Source organism: Pongo abelii, chromosome 2 (assembly GCF_028885655.2).
Source record: "Pongo abelii isolate AG06213 chromosome 2, NHGRI_mPonAbe1-v2.0_pri, whole genome shotgun sequence".
Lineage (NCBI taxonomy): Eukaryota > Metazoa > Chordata > Mammalia > Primates > Hominidae > Pongo > Pongo abelii.
In genome coordinates this window covers 77,604,538-77,632,521 of record NC_085928.1, presented here as the reverse complement: position 1 = coordinate 77,632,521, position 27,984 = coordinate 77,604,538, and the positions used below count along the sequence as shown (strand labels likewise).

General features: G+C 37.3%; 1 protein-coding gene across 6 annotated transcripts in view; it reads left to right on the top strand.

The window, feature by feature from the left end:
- Positions 1 to 27,984, top strand: part of CNTN6 (contactin 6) — a 319,353-nt gene that overhangs the window by 194,342 nt on the left and 97,027 nt on the right. For 5 of the 6 annotated variants that reach the window (XM_024243955.3, XM_024243951.3, NM_001131086.1 and 2 more), the window contains 3 exon segments: positions 6,871 to 6,966; positions 23,296 to 23,499; positions 25,575 to 25,677. In XM_024243955.3, the coding sequence (XP_024099723.1) occupies positions 6,871 to 6,966; positions 23,296 to 23,499; positions 25,575 to 25,677 (403 nt within the window). 6 annotated transcript variants of the gene reach the window in all.

The following is a 27,984-nucleotide window of genomic DNA, read 5'->3' as shown; positions in this document are numbered from 1 at the left end:
GTGCTGGTGAGGGGTGCATAGCTCTCTATGTTGGTCAAAATAAGGGGCTACATTCTATGTTCACATGCAGATACAGGGAGAGATGTAAGGGTGGAGATAAATTAAGAAATATAAACAGAGGTACAAATAAGGATTCAGAGGATTCAGGACATCAGAAACAGAGCCACTTCTAGAAACTACAAATTCTTGGGGGAGAGAAAGCACCTTTACCTCTCCACTAGCAATTTGTACAACTTTTTGGAAAAGCGTTAGGCTTTTGATTGTTTGACCATGGAGTATTAGTTTATGTTAATTTTATAAATTATAAGTGACAAGGAGACCCCAGGTAACATCTGGAGAGCAGTGTTTTAGTGTGAACCCTGGAACCAGAGTGATATGGTTTTGATGTATCCCCATCCAAATCCCACATTAAATTGTAGTTGCCATAATCCCCACATGTCAGGGGAGGGACGCAGTGGGAGGTAATTGAATCATGGGGGCAGGTTTTATCCATGCTGTTCTCCTGATAGTGAATAAGTCTCACAAGATCTGATGGTTTTATAAAGAGCAGTTCCCCTGCATATACTGTCTTGCCTGCCGCCATGTAAGACATGCCTTTGCTCCTCCTTCACCTTCCATCATGATTATAAGGCCTCCTGAGCCATGTGGAGCTGTGAGTCCCATTAAAACTCTTTTTCTTTATGAATTATCCAGTCTCAGCTATTTCTTCATAGCAGTATGAAAATTGACTAATACACAAACTCTCTTTTTCAACCTTATCTGGACACACAGAAATTGGGTCAAATTTGGTCAGTGGCCAATCATCTGTGAACCTCAATTTCCTCCTTTGCTAAATGAACGTGACAATGGTACAGGTGATTGTGAGGATTGCAGGTTGTTCTGAGGATTCAATGAGTGTACTTATCAGAGCATCTGACATATAATGGCTATTCTCCACATATTAAAAATGAAAGAACAAAGAAAAAATTTAAAACATTACAATGAAATAATTCATACATAGTAAATGGGAAAAAAATATATCATTACTCAGATTTTTAACAACTCAGCTGAGTGTACTATGTCCTACTCTAAGCATGCCCATTTTTCTGGTGAATATTTTCCCTATCTCCAGCTTTTCAGATGCTGTCTTCTTGGTCTTGATCAATGGACCCTGGGTACCCATAGCCTTCCTTCAAGCTTATGAGACTTGGCAAACCACTGGTCTCCTTCTGTGTCAGGGGCTGGCACTGCCAAGTGCATCCTCTGATTGTGATCCTCAGGTCTTGGCAGCAAATGTACAGTTTTCTTGCTTTAATTAAGCTGAGATTCATTCCTACACATGGCAGATGCAAAGATATATTCTCTTTACAATTAGATGTTACAATACTTGTATTGCCTGAACCTTAATTTTAAGTACATTTTGGTGGCCCTTGTCCCTCCCTTGCACCTTGGTTGCTCCAAGAGAGAGCATATGGCCCAGTAATTCTTTAAAGCTCATTTTATGGGCCATTCTCAGGCACTTCCTGCTGGCCTTTGGAACAGAGCCTTATTCGTGACTGCATTTTTGCTTATACTCCTGCCAAATGCTTCCTCCAAAACCAGCAATAAAACCACAGGACCTGATAAGCCATGGCCATCAGAATGGCTTAATGAGAGCAAGCTCAACAATAGAGGTCGTTAACAGCAACCAGCACTGCAGGATTTGTATCTCGTGAACAAGGGCAGCCTGGGCAGGTCACCTTTGTGGTCTATGAGAATATCTCAAAATATTATGGAATTTGAGACCATCTCAGAGAATGATCTCATTCTAAGCAATTTTCTTTTAAGCAAAAATGGATAGGACAAAAATAGAAACTGGTGGTTCTCTCTGGCCTCTCCTTGTAGAAGAATAAATCTAGAGTTCTTAAAGGTCTTACAGAGCAAAGAAAATATTCACTGGATGCTTGTATGGCTACCTAATTCAGTCACCCTTGCCTCAGAAAATGATCTGAATTAAATCTTGTTTCCAGCTAGCAGAAGGGTATTTGAAATACAGATTGGATCTGTACAATAGACCTTGTTCAAAGCATATTCACATGAGATGGCATGTAGTTTAAATAAGGCAGACTTATATCTTGTCTATGATCTGTGTGCTATTAAACAGTTTTAAAATGTGAATTATTAATTAAAACTTGTGAACTACTAACATTTTGGAATGACTGTTTTGATAGCTAACAGGACTTGTGTGACTTTTGAGAGGCGTTGATTTCCTTTCATGTCAGCTAATAGAAATCCCATTGTAATCATAAAAGGCACAGAGAAATTATGTCACAAGCGGATGCTATTTAAGTGGAAGTGAACACAGAATATATTAAAGTATCAGTGTTCTTATCAACAGTGTGTTATAATGACTTCTGATTAACACTGAAAAGATGATTGATGTTCCTAGGATTGTGGAGCACTGACAATGTGACATTGAGAGAATTGAATCCAAAGCTTGTTAATTTCATAGAATCATTCAATTTCTCCTTACTCCTTTGTGACAGTGTTTGTTTTCGTGACCATTACAATATAGTCACAATTTAGTGGGACCTTTCAAAAACAATAGTAAGAAAAAAACCCTTAAAATTCTCACCTATGATGATTATTACTAGAAACAGAAACAATGATTTCAATATATTAATTTTTTTTGTTTTAAAATAAAGCTTATTAGGCTGATTTTTATTCAGGAGTCACATTTAAACTGATAGAAGCCAAAGTCATAAAGGACTCCCAAGTCAAGGCAATAGTTCACATCAACAGTGCCAACATATGTAGGCTGATTTAGTTTTTCCATGGCCAAAGAAGAAAGGAAGCATATTTGATGCAAATTCCTCTATGAGAAACATGGTAGGCATGCCAGATCCCAAATTAGTATAAAGCTAATGATTACTGATTGAGAGCAGGTGGAGAAAGGGAAGGAGGTGTAGTTGAGGATCAGTAGAGTTTATCTTAATACTTTTGTTATCAAATACTTTTGTTGTTAAAAGTATAGAAAATATAAGATTTTCTCAATTTACATATCAGATCTGGTGAATCTATCTTATTGAACTCATACTTTACATGGATTGAAAAGCAATGTTTACAAAAAGAACACTGATACGGGAAGTAATGTAGTTAGCAGAGATAAACTGCGGATGTTCCAAATAAAATCATCTAACTTCAAAAATTTTATTGGAACTAGAATGTGATATTTAACTTGTATTTTTAGATTAGTGTATCTGAACTTTGTATCAGTCAGAGGAAAATGTATGGTTGGCCCTAACCACTTGGAATGTCATAATCATAGTAATTACCACTACCCAGTAGTGGTAATTACCAATATTCTAGGCTTTAGTCTAGATACTTTAAATTCATCATTTTATTTAATCCCCATAACAACCCTGCTAAAAATAGGTGTGTTTATTGGATCTTTTATCTTCCCAAATGACCACCCAATGCTCCCCCCAATCAGTCTGATTGAAAAATTTGAAACCACCACCAAAAACTTTCTCATCTAACCCAGCAAAAACTCTGCAGTCCATCTTATATAAGCATGTGTAAGTTTTGTTTTAATTTCTCTTTCCTTACAAAGGCCAATCCTTCCATGTGGGTTCTGATTATCACCCTTCAGGCTTTACAAGGACCTTATTTTATCTGTGTCCTGAATCATCAATCTCTTTCTTTACTTGATCATTTATTTCAGCATAGTGGCCTCACCCTCCAAACCTTTTGGTATTCTTCCTAAATCTCACCTCTTATTCATAGCCGACTCTAAAGAGTTCTCATGACTGTGGTCTCCATGTCCTTATCTGCTATCTACTATCCACTTCTCAATTCATATTGGCTTCTTCCCCAAACTCTACTGAAACTTTTCTTGGCAAGATCACATATGACCAACATTGTTTTGTCTTTTATGTTCACATATTATTCACCTCTAGCTTTTTACACACACCCTCACTCTCATATCTGTGGTTCTCTACCTCTAAATATGGAGATTTTCAAGGTTAACTCCTAGACAACTGTCCACCAATTTGCTCATGCCAAAAGTTTAAGAGTCACCCCATCAGGTTTACATTCATACCTATGACTTCAAATATGGTGTATATGTTGATAAATTCCATTCTTAGCCCTAAGCTTGTTTCCTGCCACTAGATGGTCCCATTTGGGGGTGATGGGAGACAGTGACAGATCATCAGGCATTAGGTTATCACAAGGAGCGTGCAACTTAGATCCCTCACACGCACGGTTCACAATAGGGTTTGTGTTCCTATGAGAACCTAATGCCACTGCTGATCTAACAGGGGGCAGAGCTCAGGAGGTAATGTGATTGACAGGGAGTGGCTGTAAATAAAATGAAGCTTTGTTCACTTGCCTGCCACTTATCTCCTGCTGTGTGGTTTTGGGGTTGGAGACCCCTGTTTTATAATATTTGTAATATTGTCACTTAGATAGCTCATGGATAATACAAATTTAATAGATCCAAAATGAAATTCTTGAATTCCTCTAAACAACACCAGTAATTTGTTCCAATTAGACCACAGTAAGGTTGTTAGAAAATAAGCAAAACTAAAAAACTACAATGTGTAATCTTTAGAAGACTTTAAAAGATAAAGACAGATGTAAGTAAAGACGGGTAATCTCTACTTTCACATCTCCCATCCATTCCTCTAAGATAACCAATGTGCATTTTTTTAAAAGTCCATTCTGTAACTTTATGCCAATTTAACAGGATGCTTCTATTAGTTTTTTATTATTTTTTCTTCCACAATAGGATAATAATATATCAATATTTAGTGACTTTTTAAAGAACACGACATTAAGAATGTTCCAAGTCAAACCATTTAGATTTGATGTATTCTTTCTAATTTTCAATGACATGACTTTCTATGCATGTTCCAGGTATGATTCAACGATGTGCACTGCTGTATTATTAGATTATTTCCAATCCATTTTATTTGTATTTTAAATTTAAACCAAATGTATTTTACATACATAGCCCACAATATCCTGCTTACTACTGCACTTGCACTGAAACCTTGCCCGTTATGCACTAACAACACTGGCTTCTATTCAATACCACAAAACGTCCCTACATTTTTTATATCCAGAAATTTAGTACTGTTTTTTTCATTCTGGAAGCAATTCTTTCCCTGTACCTTACCATCATTGCATGGCTGTCTCTTTTTCATCTATCAGATCAGTGCTCTCTTCTTTTCTTTTACAGGGTATCTTAGGGTAAAAAGTTAAACTGATGGGACAGAGACCCCAAAACAAATGCCTCAAACAAGATAGAAGTTTACTTATATGTAATATAATGATCTAAAGTTGATGTTCCAGATTAGCTATGTTTCTGCTCCAGTTAGTCACTCAAATACCCAGGTGAATGGTGGCTCTTTTGCATTCAACAAGTGGCTTTCACGACCTCCCATATCATTGGCAATTTGGCAAGTTAGGTGGGTGTGGTGGTAGGTGGATCAGGAACATCAAAATTTGTGGAGATTTCCTCTCAAACATAGTAAGTGAAAGTTTCATTCATCATTTTTGTTGCCATATTTAGTTACAAAGAAATCTGGGAAATGTGATCTCTGGTTAGACAAGCATGTTTGATCAACAAGTCTATTATTATGGGAGAAGGAAGAATAGATCTTGATAGACAATTTCAGTCTACACTCAAGGACACTTACCACAATTTGTAAATGATGTATTTGTTTTTAAAACAATCTTCTGGTCTTCCCATTAGATAGTAAGCACAATAAAGGTAGAATACCTGCCTGTTTTATTGTTTTATTCACAAATAAAACTTCTCCCCTTAATACTACTTCTGTCTTTTAGTAGGTTTTTTGTTTGTTTGTTTTTGAGACCGATTCTGGCTCTGTCGCTCAGGCTGGAGTACAGTGGCGCAATCTCGGCTCATTGCAACCTCTGCCTCCTGGGTTCAAGCAATTCTCATGCCTCAGCCTCCTGACATAGCTGGAATTACAGGCGCGTGCCACCATGCCTGGCTAATTTTTGTAATTTTAGTAGTGATGGGGTTTTGCCATAGTGGCCAAGCTGGTCTCAAACTCCTGGCCACAAGCAATCTGCCTGACTCAGCCTCCCGAAGTGCTGGGATTACAGGAGTGAGCCACCACACCCGGATTAGTAGGTTAATTCATTAAATAACTAATTGAATGAATGGAAGGATTTTACAGGTAAAGAAACTGAGGCTCAAAGAAGTTAAACAATTTAGGAGAATGGGTGACCATTCTTCAGGAAGGTGGAAAGATTTATGCCTCAGATGGCTTAACAAGGTAACTAGTAAGCACTCTTTCAACTCTGAATTTCTGTGATTCTGTTATGTAGGAAATCACCACATTCCAAATAAGATCATGAGCCTGCTTTGTAAAGGAATAAATCAAGAGAAATTTGAAAATATGCTTTCTGTCTCATTGGTTCTGTCACACAGAACTCTTTCCCTCACACCATTACGTCCTAAATTCTCATAGATGCCAGCCACACTTTAAAATGGCAACCATTAATCTAAGATGTTGGAAGACTGCAGCAAACTTGTGACACACCTTTTTAAAATCACACCTTCCTTGGACAGACAAAGTAAATGTGTGTTGGGCTTAACAGATTTCCTGCTAGGCTACACTGTCTGGAAGAATAAAAGCAAACAGATAGTGAGTATTGTCTTTATCACATACTGTGTTTAATTAAAAAGAAAGAAAGAAACACAAGATTTTGCAAGATAATAATAAGTGCAGTTAAATTGATTGTCAACCAAGTCTTCTGGTCAGCAAAGTATGACATTATTTCCCCTTAATAATAAAAATATTCTTGAGATTCTTCTTTAAAATATTTATTCTGCAAAGTAACTAATTATAAATCTGCTTTTCTTTGTTTTCCAAGATATTGAAGACTTTGAAACTAAAACAAGAAGCACAGTATCTGTCCGAGAAGGTCAAGGTGTGGTGCTTCTCTGTGGCCCACCGCCACATTTTGGAGGTATGGTGGGGTGATTTGGGTCACATCATTAATGCGGTCACTTGGAGAGTGATGTGAGCACATCAGGTCTTAGAGTCAATGATCACCTTTTATCAAATCAAAGAAACTGTGAATCTCATAAAGTGCGTCTACTGCATACAAATAGTTCTATATCCAAATATTTTCTTTTAAAAATATTTGTTCAAGCAGCCACACAGCAAATATGTCTTTAAGGAGATACAGCATGGCATTGTACGTAGTGTGAGTGCCAGGGCTTTGTAGAGAAACTGACCGCAGCTGTAATTTGGTGCTGTGACAGGCAAACTTCATGACAAGGGGACAATTTATTTAACCCACTTTGTGGCTTGGTTTTCTCATCTATAAAATAGAGACATTAACTGTTTTTTTTGTTTGTTTCTTTAGTTTTGTTGTAAATGTTAAATGAGCTAATAAATGTAAATTGAATAGTGTAATAACTAGTACTTTAGTAAGTAAAGAAAGTTAAGATTGTTACTACATTTTTATTTTTGTGCTCTATGGAGAAGCAAATTCCAACCAACACTCCTCTTGGCAATGTCACATTAATTACTGGAAGGGATAGATCCCCATTAACTGGAAGCAAATTCTGTATAGTACCAAATCAGAATGTCTCCTGGCAATGGTAAAAATCAAGCAATAAATGCCAGCCTCTACTTTGGAAGACTCTGGATTGGTCAGTGGACTGGCCTGTTGTCAGGGATCCAAATTACTTATTGATTCTCATCCTCTTGGGAATGGATTTTCTCAAATTTCACATGATTTGGTAAATTTAGTCATGATTCTCAACCCACAGTGAACCTGAAGGAGGTAGTATGAAAACATCCATGGAGTCATTTGGTACAAACCAGTATCACACTAACTATATTATAGAAAGCTTAGTGACAGCAAGGACTTACACAGCACAGACCCAAGGACTTTAACATGTATTAGATTCTTAAATTTTCACAAAGACTTATAAGAGATATATGAGTATAATTATGGTTCTACAGGCTCAGTACACTATAGAGAAATAGAAAGATGTTAATTAACTGGTCCAAGGTCACACAGCTGGCAGGCAGTGAAGCCAATATTCAAATCCAGGAAGTCTGGCTCCCAGAACCTCAGCTCTTAACTATCACCGCAGTTGTTATAATTGATTTCCACTCTGGAATGGGAGAACTTTTAAAATACATAGGACAGATGTTTAAAGATAAAATTTAAGCAATTTACTTTTAATGTCAAACCAAATCTTATTTATGAGCCTTGAGAAACTTGAAAGCGTTTTTCCATTATTATTTTTACACAACCTCATGAATTGCCATGACCAAAAGAAAAGAAAGCTAATTCAAAGTTAACAATATCTTATTCAGTATTATTACAGAGTATTATGGCATTATATTCATCTGAAATGATAGGGAAGAGTTGCAATGCTTTTAATGCTATATTGAGATAAAATAATATTGTTTCAGAACACACAAAAATTGCTCAGGCTCTTTTGGTACTTATTTTTTAACCGTATAGAAAATTATTTTCCAGCACCATAATCTAAGATGACAAAATATGGAAAATCATATCAGTTTGTCCTATCAGTCTATGTCATTTTATGCTCTTATGATATTATTCAAATACTCTTGACACTATTGAAGATTGTTTTCAACTTTGTTTAATCAGGAATAAAAGAAATGTAAAATATTTGTAAATGAATCTCTTCCATATGTAAAAAATTTAAAAAATTAAAAGGCAGCCAGACAGGAGACGCTTGTCCTTGTTACCTTGTCACCTATCAACATTAAAGGATACGTTGATCTTTTGAAGTATGTGAGGCCCTCATTATAATAGTGCCCCTGGGATCAATGCCATAAAATTAAGTCACAGGTACACAAAAACTGCCTTAAATTAAGACCTTTGTGACTGAATAATCTTGCTGCATGGGAGTAATGGCAAACTTGTCTAATACCAATTTCTTTTTCTTTCTTTCTTTTTTTTTTTTTTGAGATGGCGTCTTGCTCTGTCTCCCAGGCTGGAGTGCAGTGGCTGGATCTTGGCTCACTGCAACCTCTGCCTCCTGGGTTCAAGCGATTCTCCTACCTCAGCCTACTGAGTAGCTGGGATTACATTTGCACACCACCACACCCAGCTAATTTTTCTGTTTTTAGTAGAGACGGGGTTTCGCCATGTTGGCCAGGCTGGTCTCAAGCTCCTAACCTCAGGTGATCTGCCCACCTCGGCCTCCCAAAGTGGTGGGATTACAGGCTTGAGCCACCACACCTGGTCCCAGATTTAATTTATGTTACACCTAGCATCTCATAATGATTCCAAGCATATTTGTTTGCTGAATCCTGTTCAGGTTTCAGTTAAGGTCCCTGTTTCCTTGATGACTGGCTGTTAAGGGACACTCTCAACCTGTAGAAGCTGCTGAATTTCTTGCCATGAGCATTTGTCCAATGTCAAAGCCAGGAACAGAGAATCTCTCTCACATTAAGTCCCTCGAACATTTCAAATTTCTTTAGTCAGGAAGAGCCCCATCTCTTGTAAGGGCTCACCTGATGTAGATCATGCCCACAAAAGCTCAAGTCAGTTTCTTTAAATCAACCTGTGCCATCTAATCTTATCTAATCATGGGCATGATCTCTCATCCTGTTACAAGTCCCACTCACACTCAAATGAAGAGAATTATACAAGGGCATGGGTTGTTGAAGGTCATCTTGGAATTTTGCCCTACAATATGTTTCTCAAATATTATTTCTTCTATTTCCAATCTCCCTGAAGGCTCTATATTTCCTACCACACACGGCTCTCACAGAGCAACGTCCTAGAAATATACTAATGGGGGTAGACGGAGTTAACAGAGCACTGTAAAGTAAATGTTGGCATGGCCAAATTATTTTTTAAATCTCATGTGTAAATATTAAAAAATCTTCTCATAAAGAAAAGTAGCACAGACTCCACAGAGATAGAAGGCTGTGGATGCTTTCTACCCAGTTTGGAAGCACAAACGCAAATGTGCTGCTCCTCTAGAAAGGAAGGGTTTTACACGGAAAGGTTATTCTAGCAGAGACGGCATCATAGTGAAAAAGAAAAGGAACCTAGGCAATAATGCCAGGACACAGTTCAAGAAACGCTATTTTATCGTTTCAAAATGTGGAAGCAGAATAGGCACCATTCTCTATAATCTGAGTGGAGGAGTATATTTCTCTTTTAATCCTATTCCCTAATCAGAGATGGGTTTTGTGATTGTAACTGAATCTCTGTCCTTAGGACCAGACTCAGCCCTTGTTCCCATCTTTCCAAAAAATCTTATCTGTAAAATATTTCCAAGAAATGTAGGTGTCACAAAGTTTTGTAAAGACACCACAGAGAGGACTACAATGCACATCTGATTATAAAACTTCATTGAGATTCCTGTTAGACGTCTCCTTCATTCCTCCTAAACGCTCTCTCACTGGTAGGCTATGACTTCCCACATCTTCCCGACAATCTCCAACAATTCCCTCAAGTATCTATTATAATTCTTCTCCATTTGGACACCTATCTCTGAAGAATTCAATACTCCTTTAGCTTCTCAGTGCTTGGCAGAATGAAATTTAGTAGTTGGCCAAACAAAAATATTTTCTTTCTTTCACTATGTCCCTGCAGGGTTCTAAGGTCATCCCTTTTTCTTTTGCATGTCTCTTTCATGCAAAAGAAAGAGACAATACAAAACTTTTTTTTTTTTTCTCAGAGTGAGTCTCGCCCTGTTGCCCAGACTGGAGTGCAGTGGTGCCATCTTGGCTCACTGCAACCTCCACCTCCCTGGTTCAAGCGATTCTCCTGCCTCAGCCTCCTGTGTAGCTGGGACTACAGGTGCATACCACCACACCCGGCTAATTTTTTGTATTTTTAGTAGAGACGGGATGGGTCTCCAACTCCTGGCGTCATGTGATCTGCTTGCCTTGGCTTCCCAAAGTGCTGGGATTACGGGTGTGAGCCACTGCGCCCAGCCCACAAAACTTATTTTATATTTATTTCATTTATTTATGGGGAGTGGGATGTCAACGTGCCTTTGGCTGAACTTTGAGCTGTATGCAGAGAGGTCTTTCCACCATGGATTCTCACTCACCTCAAAAGTGAGCTTTTGTTAAATTTCAGTCACTCGTCACAAAAAGTCTGCACAAACTATCTGCAACAGAGCTGAAGGCATAATTTCCTTTAAATTTTGGAATAGATATAACGCCCTTGAAACCAAAACTGAAGAAGGAATATGAAAACAAGCAATCAATAAACTCTCGTGGACCCAGTGAGTTAGTCCAGTCTCAAAGGAAATCTTATTTAAAAATGACAGAATGAAGCAACTATACATGTTGTCTACAATAATTAAACCCCCCTTCACTATGTAGTAATAGTTTCACTTTATCCAAAGTAAAGAACACTCTTTCCCTTCATTGGATGGATATGAAACTCTTGGTGGGGCGCAGTGGCTCACACCTGTAATCCCAGTACTTTGGGAGGCCAAGGCAGGCAGATCACCTGAGGTCAGGTGTTCGAGACCAGCCTGGCCAACATGGTGAAACCCCGTGTCTCCTAAAAATACAAAAATTAGCCGGGTGTGGTGGCAGGCACCTGTAATCCCAGCTACTCGGGAGGCTGAGGCAGGAGAATCACTTGACTCTGGGAGGCGGAGGTTGCAGTGAGCCAAGATCGCGCCATTGCACTCCAACCTGGGGGACAAGAGTGAGATTTTGTCTCAAAAAAAAAACAAAAAAAAAAACAAACAAAAAAGAAACTCTAAATCCTGAGCTCATAAAAATTATAGGTTTAAAATTTGATTTAGAGGAAATGTTCCATTCTCTCCTCAGATCCAACTTTCAGATTGGTAGAACATTTGAATTGATGCCAAAAGTTTGGATCATCTATGTCTGTAGCAGGAAGATAGCACTACTGTCTGAGCCCGCTGTTTGTATTTGCATCAATAAAGACATTGACAATTCCACTTAAATTAAAAGTCATTCCAAGCAAAGGCTCACAATTGTCACAATTGTGTTATAAAGAGGAAAATTATGTAGAGAAAAAAGTGCTAAAACTTAATATCCCCTTCCTCCAGTTGGTGTGCTTGCTGTTTCCGGAGTAAATGAAAGTGCTTTTGTCTTAGTGGGTAGGTCAAATTGGCAGTGGATATGTTACTCTAAGGCTCTCTGAATGTGTAAAAGGCAGACGGGCCCAATAGTTGCCTGTTGGTATAATAATAATAGTAACGATAATAACCATATTATTGAACTTGTACACTGGGTATTCACTCAACAAACATTTATTGTGTAGTTACTAAGTGCCACTTGTTTTTCTGCATTTTAGTGATAAAGTGGAGAAGAGAAACAAAGTTTTTAGTTCCATGAATCTTATAATAAAGAAATATGAAACATGACAGGTGGTGATAAAAGCCAGAAGAAAAATAAAAGGGGATAGGAAATAGTAGATGCTGCTATTGTATATTCTAAGGTAAAAGAAGATTTCACTGCTATTTGAGCAGAGAACTAAAGAAGTGAAGAAGTGAGACATATTAAGTAAAGGCAGTTCAGGTGGAGGAAATAGCATGTGCAAAGAACCTGCGGGGAAACCACGTCTAGCGTGTTGGGAGAACGGCACTGAGGTCAGCATAGGTGAAGTAAAATGAACAAACAGGAGAGTAAATGAGGACACACAGCCTTACTTTCAGACATTTTAGGGACTTTGCCTTTTCCTGTGAGTGAGATGAAAATTCACTGGATTATATTCAGAACAGTGACATGCTTTCTCTGACTTTCATTTTTAAAAATGTACTCTGGATAGTAGACCACAGAGGGGCAAGAACATAAGCAGTTAAAAAGTGATTCTGTTAATTCAGGTGAAAGATAATGGTGACTTGGACCAGGTGGGTTGCTGTAGACAGGTGGATAATTACCAATCTTCAGTATGTATTTATAAGGTGTAACTAAAATAATTTCCTGAAAGATTGAATGTGGGTTATAAGAGAAAGAGAAGAGTAAAAGATAACTCCAAGGATTTGGGACCAAGCAATTGGAAAATGGAGTATCATTTATTGGGGTGGAATTGATGAAGGGGGAGCAGGTTTAGGGATGGAGTAAATCGGGAATTTGTTTTAGGAGATGTTAATGTTCAGATGCCAGTTAGATACAAGGGCGTGCTGGATTACATGTTTAGGGCAAAAGATCTGATTTGAAGACCTAAATTTGGAACTCACCTTATATAAGTAATATTTAATACTACATAATTGGATAAGATAATGAGTACTTACTATGTACTAGGCACTCAACTCAGCATTTGCAATACCTCAACTCATTTAACATTTTCAGGGAAGATATCTCAATTTTACAAATTGAGTATTGTGTTAAAATTGTTAGTGTTAACTAACAACTATAGTTAACTGAACTCAACTAACTAATAACATAACTTAGTCAAGATCTTGTCTCTGGAATTCAAAAGATCCTGTCTAAACACCAGTGCATTTATTCCACTGCCTAATTTTCTCTGGCGTAATCTAGTCCAGAAGAGACACTTAAAAGCTGTTAAATAATACAAGGAGATAGCAAGAGTTCGTTACTCTACTGGAGACTATGTAAACAACACACAGAGAGGTTGACTGATTTGCCTAAAATTAGCGTACAGTGTTAGAACAAGGAAGTTCATGGCTCTTCCCACTCTTCATAGCTGGCCAAAGTCAGCTCTCTAGAAAGTTTATTTCTTTAAGTTCCATGCTGCACATTCCTTCCTTCCACTTTCAGACTCCATTCACTCTTAGAAAGACTGTCTTCCTTGCTTTCCAGCACATCAAACAGAACTCTACTGTTGCAGCCTGTTACCATGTGTAGAAGTCAGGGGTTCCAACACTGGTACACTTTGTGGCAGTAGGGCCAAATTACTATCAGGGAGATAGTAATTCTTTTTTTTTTTTTTATTATCGTACTTTAAGTTCTGGGCCACATGTGGAGAAAGTGCAGGTTTGTTACATAGGTGTACACGTGCCATGGTGGTTTGCTGCACCCATCAACCGGCCATCTACATTAGGTTTTTCTCCTAATACTATCCCTCCCCTAGCCCCCCAACCCCCAATAGGCCCCGGTGTGTGATGGGCCTCTCCCTGTGTCCATGTGTTCTCATTGTTCAACTCCCACTTATGAGTGAGAACCTGTGGTGTTTGGTTTTCTGTTCTTGTGTTAGTTTGCTGAAAATGATGGTTTCGAGCTTCATCCATGTCCCTGCAAAGGACATGAACTCATCCTTTTTCATGGCTGCATAGTATTCCATGGTGTATATGTGCCACATTTTAAAGAAAATGTGGCAGTCTATCATTGATAGATAGATAGACATAATATCCAATCTATCATTGATGGGCATTTATGTCGGTTCCAAGTCTTTGCTTTTACAATATTAACCTTAAATGTAAACAGGCTAAATGTCCCAATTAAAAGACACAAACTGGCAAATTGGATAAAGAGTCAAGGCTCATCCTTGTGCTGTATTCACAATCTCACATGGAGACCCATCTCACATGCAAAGACACACATAGGAGACCCACCTCATGTGCAAAGACACACATAGGCTCAAAATAAAGAGATGGAGGAATATTTACCAAGCAAAAGGAAAGCAAAAAAAGCAGGGGTTGCAATCCTAGTCACTGATAAAACAGACTTTAAACCAACAAAGATCAAAAGAGACAAAGAAGGTCATTACATAATGGTAAAGGGATCAATGCAACAAGAAGAGCTAACTATCCTAAATATATATGCACCCAATACAGGAGCACCCAGATTCATAAAGCACGTTCTTAGAGACTTACAAAGAAACTTAGACTCCCACACAATAATAGTGGGAGACTTTAACACCCCACTGTCAATATTAGATAGATCAACAAGACAGAAAATTAACAAGGATATTCAGGACTTGAACTCAGCTCCGGACCAAGCGGACCTAATAGACATCTACAGGAGTAATTCTTTATTGGAAGAACTGCTCTGCACATTGTTAAGATGTTTACTAATATCCCTGGCTTTTACTTACTAGATGCCAATAGCACTCCCTCCTCCAATTGTGAGAAAAATGTGTCTCCAGATGTTGCCAGATATCTTCTAGAGGGCAAAACTATCCTTAGTTGAAAACCACTGGTACAGCCCATCTCTTACATTCACTGTATTAAGTTCATCCATAAAAGAAGGAAATTGGGAAGAAAAAGAGAAGTCTAGTCCTCATATATTTGTATCCCATGACTTGCTTGGTCTCCCTTAGAATTGGAGGTTTCCTAGCAATTCACTCAGAAGCTGGCCATGAGATAAGAGTCCAGTAGGACTGGCTTGGCAAAGTACAAGTCAAAAAGAGCCCACTGATAAAATAAGATGTGGTAAAGAAGCCAGCCAAAACCCACCAAAACCAAGATGGTGAAAAAAGCTATTTCTAATCATCCACACTGCTCATTATATGCTAATTATAATGTATTAACATGCTAAAAGACACTCCTACCAGTGCCATGACAGTTTTCAAATGCCATGGCAACTTCCAGAAGCTACCCAATATGGTCTAAAAGTGCGAGGAATCTTCAGTCCTGGGAATTCTCCTCCCCTTTCCCAGAAAACCAATGAATATTCTTCCCCATGTTTAGCATATGAGCAAGGAATAACCACAAAAATAGCCAGCTATGGAGTAGCCACTATTACTTATTCCTTTACTTTTTTAATAAACTTGGTTTCACTTTACACTGTTGGCTCACTCTTGAATCCCTTCCTGTGAGAAGCCAATAACTCATGTGGCCTCCCAGGTTGAACCCCAGTTTTGGGGTTTGCCTTGAGACAGCTGTGTTTTCATTCCTTCTCCAAGTGGGTTTGGCCAATGTACAACCAGTTCTATAGTTATTTGGAACTTAGCAATATTAGGAACCCATGAGACCTTTATTTAACTGTCATTCATAGGCCATAAAGACCACCATCTCCTTGATTCCAAACAGTAGTTGTGTAAATCAGAAGGGATCCAATAAAATCCAGGTGATCAAGCAGTAATTGTGGAACGAATGGGAATTCAAATAGGAGTGGATTTTAAAGGTGTTAGGCACTTTTCTGGGTTACATCGTAAACTTCCTCGGCCCTAATATCAGTGACTTCAGTCCAGAAAAGGAATTATTCTTCTTGGATTAGGTTTTTGCCACTGAGCTAGCATAACCATGATTTACCACCCAAGAGTCAGTCACATTTAACCCTGGAGCACTACACAAGGTTTGCAGTAAAGTAAACACATTCTGGAATATTCCAAAGGGGGGATTTACCCAGTAAATCTGTACACTAAACTTCAAGTTCTTTATTGTACTAATTTATTTTCTGCCTCAGGAAACATGCTACCAATTTTGAGATCTGTTCTACAGTGCCAATAGAAGTTGTCAGTGTCAATGTTTATCATGATGGTTCTCTTTCACATGAGATATTTTTCCTCTAATAAAAATTACATGCTATATAATGGGTATAATTGCATATATCTTTCTTGTTTGTATTTTAAATATTACAGTACAAGATATAGGGCTGTAAAAGATGTCAAAACATAATCATGCTCTGGGGAAAATAGGATTTGTTGTATGCTTGAGAGAGCAGCAGATAGAGTCTTCAATTGCTTGCTGCAGATCTGCCATTTCTAATAATAATAAAATTGTAGAGGATGGAGTCATTGTGAAACTACAAAAAAATGCTTCAGGAAGGACCAATTATCATTCAACTCTAATGCTACTGCTGAATCATCACAGGGAAAATGCATCACAACCATTAATAACCGATAAATGTCATAGATGGTGGAGAAAATATTTAAAAATTCAATGGTTTCAACCTAAGTGGCTCATGAATTATACATTTAATTAAGAAAAGCCAAATGGGAAGGTTTTTAAACTTCCAATTTAGAAGGTTTTTTTTTTTTCTTTCCCCATTAAAAGATACACAAATTAAGCACAGCAGTGGCTGATGCTGGAACAAAATAGATAAAAGCCCCCAGTGCAGGCTGGCTGTTCAGATGACTGGAAAGAGCCAGCCCACGGGGAGAAGGGAGCAGGGCAGGGTGAGAAATACTATGACAGCAAAGACTTGCAGCTTTACATCTTCACCAATTCAGAGGGCACAAAAGGGCACCTGGATTGTACTCCCAGAGCTGCTGCTAACTCTGTTCCCCTAGCTTCTTCACTTGTAAAAATGAAGTGGTTGGGCTGGCAGGTCTCACAAATCGCTGCCATCCCAGACATTTTATGAATTTATAAACTAAGAAACAGCCTTTTCTCCAGACTCCAACACACCACTCAAACGCAAGTATACAAGGTGGTCCACCATACAAAATCCAGATGTTTCCCTTCCCAGTGTGATTATGCAGAGGAGACTGAGTTTTATCTTTTTTTTTTTTTTTTTTTTTTTGAGATGGAGTCTTGCTTTGTCGCCCAGGCTGGAGTGCAGTGGCACTATCTCGGCTCACTGCAAGCTCCGCCTCCCGGGTTCACGCCATTCTCCTGCCTCAACCTCCCGAGTAGCTGGGACTACAGGTGCCAGCCACCGCGCCCGGCTAATTTTTTTGTATTTTTAGTAGAGACGGGGTTTCACTGTGTTAGCCAGGATGGTCTCGATCTCCTGACCTCGTGATCTGCCCGCCTTGGCCTCCCAAAGTGCTGGGATTACAGGCGTGAGCCACCGCGACTGGCGAGTTTTATCATTTTTATCAATGATTTCCAAAGTGTAGCTCCAGACCCCCCAGTGTCATGGTCACCTGGGAGCTTGTTAGCAATGCAGATTTCCTGCTCCTCCCCAGACTTACTGAATCACAAAGTCTGAGGGTGGAGCCCAGCAGCTTGTGGTTTAGCAAGTCTTCCAAGGGGTTCTGATGCATGGTGAAGTTTTAGAACCTCTGCTTCAGAGAGGCCCATTTAAGAGGGAAAATTCAAGTTTTTATATCTGTTCTACTCCCTCCTAATATTAGCAATAAGTACTTCACAGTAATTTCAAATGGCAGTTTAACTTATTTATCTATGAAGTTCTTAAGAAATTGGACGCAGGACAGGCAATGTTAATGGGGGAGGGAAAGGACAGTGAGGAACATTTGTCTTAGAATGTGAGTAAGGTTGGTTACTTGTGGAGCTTGGGAGTTTTGAAGGAAGGTTAAAGGTGAGGAGGAAGAGCTAAGGAGAGGAAATGAACATAGAAAAAGAGGATCAATTGTAAAGACATCGAAAAGTAGAAAGCTTATTGTTATGGGAAAGGGGTTCAGATCCAGACTCCATGAGAAGGTTCTTGGATCTTGCACCAGAAAGAATGCAGGGCGTACCCATAGAGTAAAATGAAAGCAAGTTTATTAGGAAAGTAAAGGAATAAAAGAATGGCTACTCCATAGACATAGCAGCCCTGAGGGCTGCTGGTTTTCCATTTTTATAGTTATTTCTTAATTATGTGCAAAATAATCATTATATACCTCCCCTTTTTAGACCATATAGGGTAACTTTCTGATGCTACCATGGCATTTATAAATTGTTGTGGTGCTAATGGGAGTGTAGCAGTGAGGACAGCCAGAGGTCACTCTCATTGCTATCTTGGTGTTGGTGGGTTTTAGCTGGCTTCTTTACTGAATCTGTTTTATCAGTAAGGTCTTTATGATCTGTATCTTGTACTGACCTCCTATCTCATCCTGTGACTTAAAATGCCTTAACTTTCTGCAAATACAGCCCAGTAGGTTTCAGCCTCATTTTACACAGCCCCTATTCGAGATGGAGTTGCTCTGGTTCAAACGCCTCTGACAGTATTATTAGGGAAAGAGCAAAGATCTGGCATCTGAAGGATCTAGGTTCAAGCTCTACTCCTCCCACATGTTATGAATACAATTTTGGGAAATTACCTTTATACTGTTAGTTCTTGTACCCTTAGCCTTATAAAGCAATTGCTGTCATGATGAAATGAAAGCTTTTTCTGAATTTATTATTAATCTTTATGTAATCTTCCCTATTTCTGGATTAGATTCTTCCAGCAGCTTCTAAATATCTCACTATTAAAGAAGGACACACCACACGTAGGAATAGATTGGAAAGTTTTAGCAGCTAAGGTAAAAATGAATTCACCAAGGGAGAGAGGAAAATTACAGTCTCAGGTCCCAGGATTACAGGTTCAAGAATACAAAGATTTCTTGGGCACTAGTGGCAAACTGTAATTTTTGTTAAGTGTAAGGGGTGACATTGGATTTCAGGGAGCTAAAGCATATTTCTCTCTACAAATAGGCATTGAATAAGGATCCGTAAGCTGAGACATGGCCCTGGGAATTTGCTCAAGATTGTCTTTATTTCACAAAAAGGTTCAAAAGATGAGGAGTCAATGACAACAGGGGAATCTGAACTACATTTTTTCCTTCCTCTTTATGTTGAAGAAAAATTTACTATCTAGATGAGTGTGATTTCAAACAAGAACTTCTGAGCATCTCTTTGGTGGAGACAGCAGCAGGCTTAGAAGTAAGGCAGCAAAGGACGTCAGTAAAGAAACTTTGGAGCAAGAGACCACATGGTGTGATGAAAGACTCCAGTAGAGACTTGCAAAAGAAAATAAAGACTCAATACATGAGAACAGCACGAGAATCTCAAAGCATTTTTCAAAAATTAAAAGCAAATTGCATTTATGCATACTTGATCCAAAAGTATAGACTCTTAGGGAGATCAAAGGAATGTTGAGGCTGAATTAAACCATTCATAGAAGCTTAGATTTAACCCCCATCCATTGTCAAAATCATTTTTTTTTGCAACATCCCGAGTAGTGTTCATCCATACTCTGCTTGATCATGTCTAATGATAAGGAGCTCACTACCTAGTAAATCATCTACTGCTATTCTTCTAAAATTTAGACTGTTCTTTATTAAATTAAATCTAACAGCATTCTGTCACCTCCAACAGCCACGAGTCCTACTTTTGCCTTCTGGACATTGATAGAGAGGGTTTTATTTAACTTTTTATGCATGTGGCAGCTCTTCAATGTAAAGAGACAGCTGTAATATGCTTCCAGAATCTTTTTTTCCAGAGGCAAAATCAAAGTTTTATCACTTTCTTTTGTGACTGGTTTTGCTACATTTTATTTTTTATCTCTTGATAAACTTGATATTTTTAATTCCTCTTTCAATAATGGGTGCTCTGAACAAAATATTTCAGTCAATTGCATGCGTCATTTGGAGGATGTTGAAAACACAGATTCCGTGATACCTGGCTCAGACAGAATAAATAAAACTAAATTGCTAAGAATTGAGTTAGCTATTTGTATTTTAACAAGCTTCTTAGTGATTCTAATGTACATCAGGTTTGGGAATCAGTGCCTGCATAAAACATAAAACACCAATTTGAACGGTTCAGAGTAAGAATAAGAAATGTTATCCACCCTGTTTTTACAAGTTGCAGCTCATTCTAGCGTTTAGCCTTTCTGACACTATTCTTATCCTGTTGATTCTTTCTTCCGTTTATACAAAAAATGCATAGCAATTTAAAATTATAATACGACAGAAATACATTACAAAGAGAGTAAAAGCGTTCTGTATTTCCCTCCACTCACTCTGAGAAAACCACTGTATACATCTCCAGGTTTTTAAATGTAACAATTTGCATAATCACATCACACACACACACACACACAGACACACAAGTTCCCACACTCATAACATGCTTTTTACATAACAATGCTGCTTAGGTTTTTTTCCCACATGACACTACTTTTATGGTTTAGTGACACTTTTTGCATTTTCTCACTTCATGCGCAAGTAGCATTTACTGTGTTCCTGTTGTTCCTGGTCTAATCTTTACTTCAGGTCTTCTCCATTCCTGGGAACGATATCAGGGTTCTGTCTGCAGAGACAAATTTCTTTTTACTGACATCATTTATAAATTGTTGTGAGAAATTAATTATTTTGCTCCTCCCCACTATTAATAAATTAACTTTTTCCTTCTTTCTCTTTCCTTCCTTCCAACTTTTCTTTCTCCCTTTTTTCTTTCTCCTTTTTTCCTTTATTTCTTCCTTCCTAAAATCTCATTCCTTTAAGTATGGTTCATGCTTCATACATTTTTTTTTCTTGATGGAAGGGATGACAAAATGACAATATTCCCTCATTCCCATTTTCAAGAGTTTGTCTCTATAGATCAGATTTAAGTCCAAAATAGCTGTCAGTTTGTTTTGCCACCTTTTACTTTTGGGAATTTAAATTTAGTAAGGTGAGTGAAGAATGTTTCAGGTGGTCTGTTTCCAGCTGAGGAAGCCTACTGGAACATATCAGAAATAATTAGCTTCTTTTGTCTCTGCCATGTCTTGCTTCTGTGCCAGTTTTTAATGTAAGTACAGTTGGCAAATAGCAACTTAGCTCTCTGTTTGGAGAAGAGGCTCCAAGATGCATAAACTACTCCCCTGTGAGCTATAATTCCAAAGCGTATGAGGGTCCATCCAAGTGAAGACTTTTTTTCACTTAGTTGCAGTATATTCCCCTTCTCCACCCTGAGTACCTATATTCTCCACCTATTTTGGGGGTCCACTTTGAATCAGCTATATTCTTCTACTTCCCTAGACATAGTTCTATTCTACCTAGTTTCCACAGTACACCTAATGTCTTAGCTTCAGGAAGAATTATATTCACCAAGCTTTAATACATAGGAATATTTGCCTTTGCTCAAAGATTTCTGGCTTAAAAAAAAGAAATTGACAGCACATGATTTTTGTGAGGTTATGGGACAATTGGAACTCTCAAATATTGCTGGTGGAAGTATAAACTGGTACAACAACTTTAAATGATTCTTTTGTCATTTCTTATAAAGTTAAACATACATCTACATTATGGCTTACTCCTAGGAATCTAGCCAAGAAAAATAAAAATGTACACAGACAGTCTTAGACAAGGATGCTTATTTCAGCCTAATACATAATGACCTCAATCGGGAAGTAATCCAAATGCTCATCAACAGGAAGGTGTCTAATCAAATTATGGTATATTCATAAAATGGAATACTATCCGCAATATAATGGAAGAAAGGACTTATAGTCATGAAAACAATAGGTGAACCTTAAAATTATGTTAAATGAAAGAAATCAGACATAAAATAGTACATTCTGTTTGTTTTATTATGACATACAAATGACAGCAGAAATAATCTATGATGATAGAAACCCAGTAGTGGTTTCAGTGGTAGAAAAAAACAGGAGAAAATTTCTGAAGACATGGAAATCTTCCTTATTTTACTTGGGGAATGATGGTTACAGGGGTTATATAATGGTCACAAGTGATTAAACAGAACACAAGTTCTGTGCATTTTAACATATGCTCATTATGTCATTTATACAGTTACCCACAAGATTTCCAGAGATGGACTGATTGATGTTCAGTAAAAGCAATGTGTGCCCTGTTTCATCTTCATGCTCTTGATAGTTACTCGGTGAAATGCTTGTCTACTCCTCCGTCACTTGGATAGCTCTAGTTTATCCTGCTGGTTTCAAAATTGAATTACTTCTTAGAAGTCTTTTCTGATGACACATCATTCTAGGCTCCTTCTCTGGGCTCCCTATAATGCCTTTGTCAAAGCATATGTTATCCTTCATTGAGATTATTCACATTATTGTCAATTAGCAGTAACTGGTGTGACCTTTATAGGGCACAGGTTTTGTTTGGTTTTACTCTAAGACCTAAAACTGTCACAGAATAGCTGCTTAAAATTATGTAATAATCAGGCCAGTGCAGTGGCTCATGCCTGTAATCCTAGCACTTTGGGAGGCTGAGGCAGGAGAATGACTTGAGTTCAGGAGCTGGAGAGCAGCCTGGGCAACATAGTGAGATCCCGTCTCCATAAAAATAAAAAAGAAATTATGTAATGATCAAATGAGTGAACTTCAAGGTCTGTGGTAGACTTCTTGAACTTAAATTTTTAAGTTAAATTTTTGACAAGTACCTGTAAGTATGTTTAATTCTTCTGATAATGCATTGAGAAACACTGCTTTGAAGCAGCATAAGTTTTTCTGAAGGAATTCAGTGTACATTTGGAACCATTATTACTTTATACATCTTATGGCATTTCTTAATAAACTCATCCACTTATTTCCATAACATCCTATTGTTACATCCTTAATCCCAAAAAGTCAATGATGAGGAGAGTGCCCACATAATTTATCATCCAATCTAAGCTATATTTCAATATAAGGGAATATTACAATTACACCAGATGACAGCTATCAACTGAGCAAATAGAGGCACAATTTTCTTCTAATTATGGGGAAGTAGGACAAAGAATTTTCAGATATGAATGAATGCAGTAAGGACAGTATGGTTTTGTTTCGTTTTTTTTTTCTTGTTTTTCAGATTTATCTTATGCATGGACCTTCAATGATAACCCCTTATACGTCCAAGAGGACAACAGGCGATTTGTATCTCAAGAGACGGGAAACTTGTACATTGCCAAAGTGGAACCATCAGATGTGGGCAACTACACTTGCTTTATAACTAACAAAGAGGCCCAGAGAAGTGTTCAAGGTCCACCCACTCCATTAGTGCAGCGCACTGATGGTAAGATAATGAGTTATCTTGGGAATATACTTTATCTGTTGCCCTTAAAGCCTGGGAAGATTCATAAAGCTTTCTGCTTCCTTCCTGTTTGGTGGAGCCAAAGTACGAGTTTAGGTTCAATTCACAAATATGTAAACCAGAAATATAATAGAAAATTCTGTAATCCACCCACATGGTGCAGTAGACATGGTTCTGGGTATACCAAGCCATCTCCTTTCTGGCATTGAAACAGCTTGTCTTTTTTTAGCTTAAAGACTGTTTTGTAAAAACAAAAATGATGTTCGGGGGAGTTGGCGTGTGTGTATGTGTGCACGTGTGGGTGCTGCCAAACATATAATTGAATCAATATATTTTTAATGAACATATGTTGCAGCTACTTTTTAATGCCCCCTTTTTTCCATATTTGCCCTTTTTTTGTTCACCCTTTATTTATGTGGTTGGCAAAATGGAGGGAAAAGTTCATATCCAAGGAATGCAAAGCAAACCAACATTAATTATGAGCATTCCAGAGAAGAATGAAACACAAGATTTATACTAATTATATTCCTCCAAGGAACATAATTCAGACTAGTCTCTGACGAGTTTTGTAGCTTAGTCAAGTCATAGTTGGTACAAGATTTAGAGAGCCAGAAAGTTTAAGAAAGTCATTGAAGTGGAAAAATTCTCTAGTTGTTTTTTTAATTAAATCTTCACAGTGGGATTCATAAAGGTAGAAAATTTGTTGGTGCATTTTACGATTGTATTCAGGACTTGAAATGCAATACCTCACGGAGTTTTTCTCCCCTCTGAAGAGTTGAAGAAAAGCAAGAATATAATGCTAATAAAGCATAACAGAATTGTGGAACAAGTCCCATAGAAGGAGTTCTTATAATAGAGCTTTTATAATCACTAACCACCCAAATGTATTTGCAAGATCTTCATTAAGATTTCAGCAACCATTAGACTTATTCCTAAGTCCAATTTATCTCCTTCAATGAATACTCCTATTTATGACCAGAGGAATTCATGAGCCAACAATATGCTTGGAGATTCTACCACATTTTTCCTTTTTTTGTTTCCTGTCTACTCTGAGTTTCTGCTTCTTCCCTTCTTAATTCCTTCCTTCTTCTATCCCCTCTATTCCCTTGAATACATTTACAGGAAAAATAGAGCAGAAGTATTATATATAATATAAAAATCAAACCTCTTTTAAAAGTGAGCATGCAGGAAATATCAGACATCAAGAAAGTGAAAAAGAATAAAACCTACCAACTTAGTTGAATGAAGTAGTTACTCACTACCTTCTCACCATAACCTCTTTGAATGTTTATAATGATCAAGTCCTAAAAATGAAGTATTTTTATTTCATATATATTTTGTAATTTTTACTTTTTCTGCAATTATATTAGCCACCAACAATGTATTTATTTTAGGAATGTATTACTCTGTCGTTTGGTACATATGTTAAAAATGATCTAAGTATTTAAATAATCTTGAGATGTCACTGATTAAATTAACTAAGTTAATGAGAATAGCCTACAGATATATTTATGTTACAACTCCTCTGGTAGGTAGTGTATTTACAATAGGTTATACCATTATCTTATTCTTATCTTAGCACATATCCCCAATTCCTTGGATTGAAAATTTTAAAACTTAAAACAAATTTGTATAGGTATACAGCAAACTTAGCAAAACCTTATTGTACTAATATGTGAATATTTACATTTTTATCTCAATTAATGTGATGACTTTATATGTTTTGCTGCAGAACTACTGTTATTTTGGACTAAGACCTACTGCAGTGGACTTCTAACAGTGTTAGCTGAAAAAATCCCGTTTTTTTTTTTCTTTTTTTTTTATTAATCAGATCTGGCTCTCTGAGTTCCCTGAAAGGTAGATAAATGTGGATGTCACTAGAAAAGTGTCTTTTTTGAAAACACAGAAGCATTTTAGAATCTATATGTATCCAATTCTTAACTGAAAACCCTAACTCTTATTAAGAAGAAATAATCAGGTTTTGGTTAATGAAGCATTTACTTCACAGAAAACTTCTATTCTCCAGAAATGCTGCTAGCTCTTTTGATATTTAACAGGTGTGATGGGGGAATATGAACCAAAGATTGAAGTGCGTTTTCCTGAAACTATACAAGCTGCAAAGGATTCATCTGTAAAACTGGAATGTTTTGCCCTTGGAAAGTAAGGTTTTTGTTTTTGTTTTCCTGGTTGCATTAATTTTTTTTTATTAAAAACCTTTTTGTTATTCAAATATTGCTCTAAGGTAAATTACCAAGTAGATTTCAAATGCTGGGCAACAGTGGAACTTTCTGATTTGAATTTAAACAAACATGTCTAATACTGAGACAATGACCAGGCCTGCAACTGAAAATGATCGGGGCTGCAATTCTCCCCTACAGGTGCTGATATTTCCTTAGTTTAAGCATAATGAGACCCATTTAGGCAGCACATTGCAAGGGAATAAGTGCAGTTGTATAAGATGATGGGCAAGTCACTAAACCTTCCACATATCCTTCACTTCATCTTGTCCTACATCCAGAAATACATTGCCTGGAGTATTTCCTTGCTTAATTAACCAACAATTCTGATAAGTAAAAAAACCACTGCTTGTTTCCAAAATAAGACTAATTAAAGTCCATTGTTCAGAGTGGATAATTAGAATTGAGCCCAACCTTCCCTGATAATGGAGGCATTTTGTTTTACTCAGATAAGTATTTATGAGGAACAGGTTTGGAATACTTTAAGCCAGGAAAATACCTACATTTTTGCATGGGATATCTAGAACACCTCTTTGCTTTTTGGAGGTATACAAATTTCATTTTTGTGCCTATAAACACCAGAAAAAAAAAAAGAGACAGATAGACTAGACTGTCATTTTCAAATGTTAGTATGCATGTGAGTTACCTGGGGACATGGTTAAATTCATATTCTGACTCTAGAGGTCTAGGGTGATGTTTGATTGCTCCATTTCTAAAAAGCTCCCATATATTAGTCATGCTTCTTGTAAACAGAACATACTTTGAATAGTAAAAGACTTGACTGACTCGGAGGTAAGCTCGGAGGGCTTACCTTTAAATCCAAAGTCTATTCCTAATGTGGCCATCACATTTAGAAATAGTGACTTAGTCTCAAAATTCTGGAAAACATCCTTAAATGTCTCAGTCATTTTATTAAGTTAAACATACTCAGCAATCCAAATAATGGTGGTTACTACATCTCAGTTTGTTTTCTATAGATGGAGTTTTGCATATCTTTGAATCAAATTTCTCAGAATAGTCATTTCTCATGGATTTAAGAGACCGTATTTTATTTTCATACAGTATGGGTCTCATAGCATTTATCAAATAAATAATTATTGATTGATTAAATGATTCTTAAGAAAGTGACAAATAGGGGCTTTACATCTGTTTTTAATTGTTTGCCTGTCTTTTAAGACATGATGAACTTTCACCATTTTCAGGCTTTTTCAGAAGTTAAGGTTTATAAAAATATTAAATGTCATCAAATTCTTTGATAATTAGATAATTAATTTTAAAAGAAAACCAATGAAGGAGAGTATCTGAAAAGAATATTAATAGCTTATTTAAACATATTTGGCATCAGGAAATATAGATTCCTGAAATTAAAAAATGGTCCTCCACAATAAAATAATTGAAAATGTTGAGGCTATTTCTCAAGAATCTAATGAAAATAATTTTATTTGCTAAGCACCTATAACTAAGCATTTATGGTGCAATATAAATAATTGTCATAATCTTGCAGGGTAAGTTATGTTTTCATTACATATGAGAAACTGAAGCTCAGATTGGAGAAGTAACCTGTTCAATTTTATGTTTCTATTCAGAGGAAGCAAGCAATTCAAATCTAGGCCCACCTGATTTTAAATTCTGAATTTAGGAACTTCTAAGTAAATAGTAAGATAACTGCTTTTGAAATCCTGGGAGATAGATTCAATTCCCAATTTTCTGAAGAGTTATTTGATTGTTAGCAAACATGCTTATAATCTCTGTGAATTACCATATTTTCATCTGAAAGGAGTTATGATGATTCCTACCTTGTATGTTTGTTGTGAAGATTAGAATGGATAATACATGTTAAAACATTAAGACTTGGCGTTTATGTAATAAATGCTCACTGAATTATTCTAAAACCAAAATCCAAATTTCATTCTACTTTTTTTTTTTTTTTTTTGAGACGGAGTCTTGCTCTGTTGCTCAGGCCAGAGTGCAGTGGCTCGATCTCAGCTCACTGTAAGCTCTGCCACCCAGGTTCCTCCTCCTGGGTTCACACCATTCTCCTGCCTCAGCCTCCCAAGTAGCTGGGACTACAGGCACCCGCCACCACGCTAGGCTAATTATAATTTTTTTTTGGTATTTTTAGTAGAGACAGGGTTTCACCACGTTAGCCAGGATGATGTCGATCTCCTGACTTCGTGATCCGCCCAACTCAGCCTTCCTAAGTGCTAGGATTATAGACATGAACCACTGT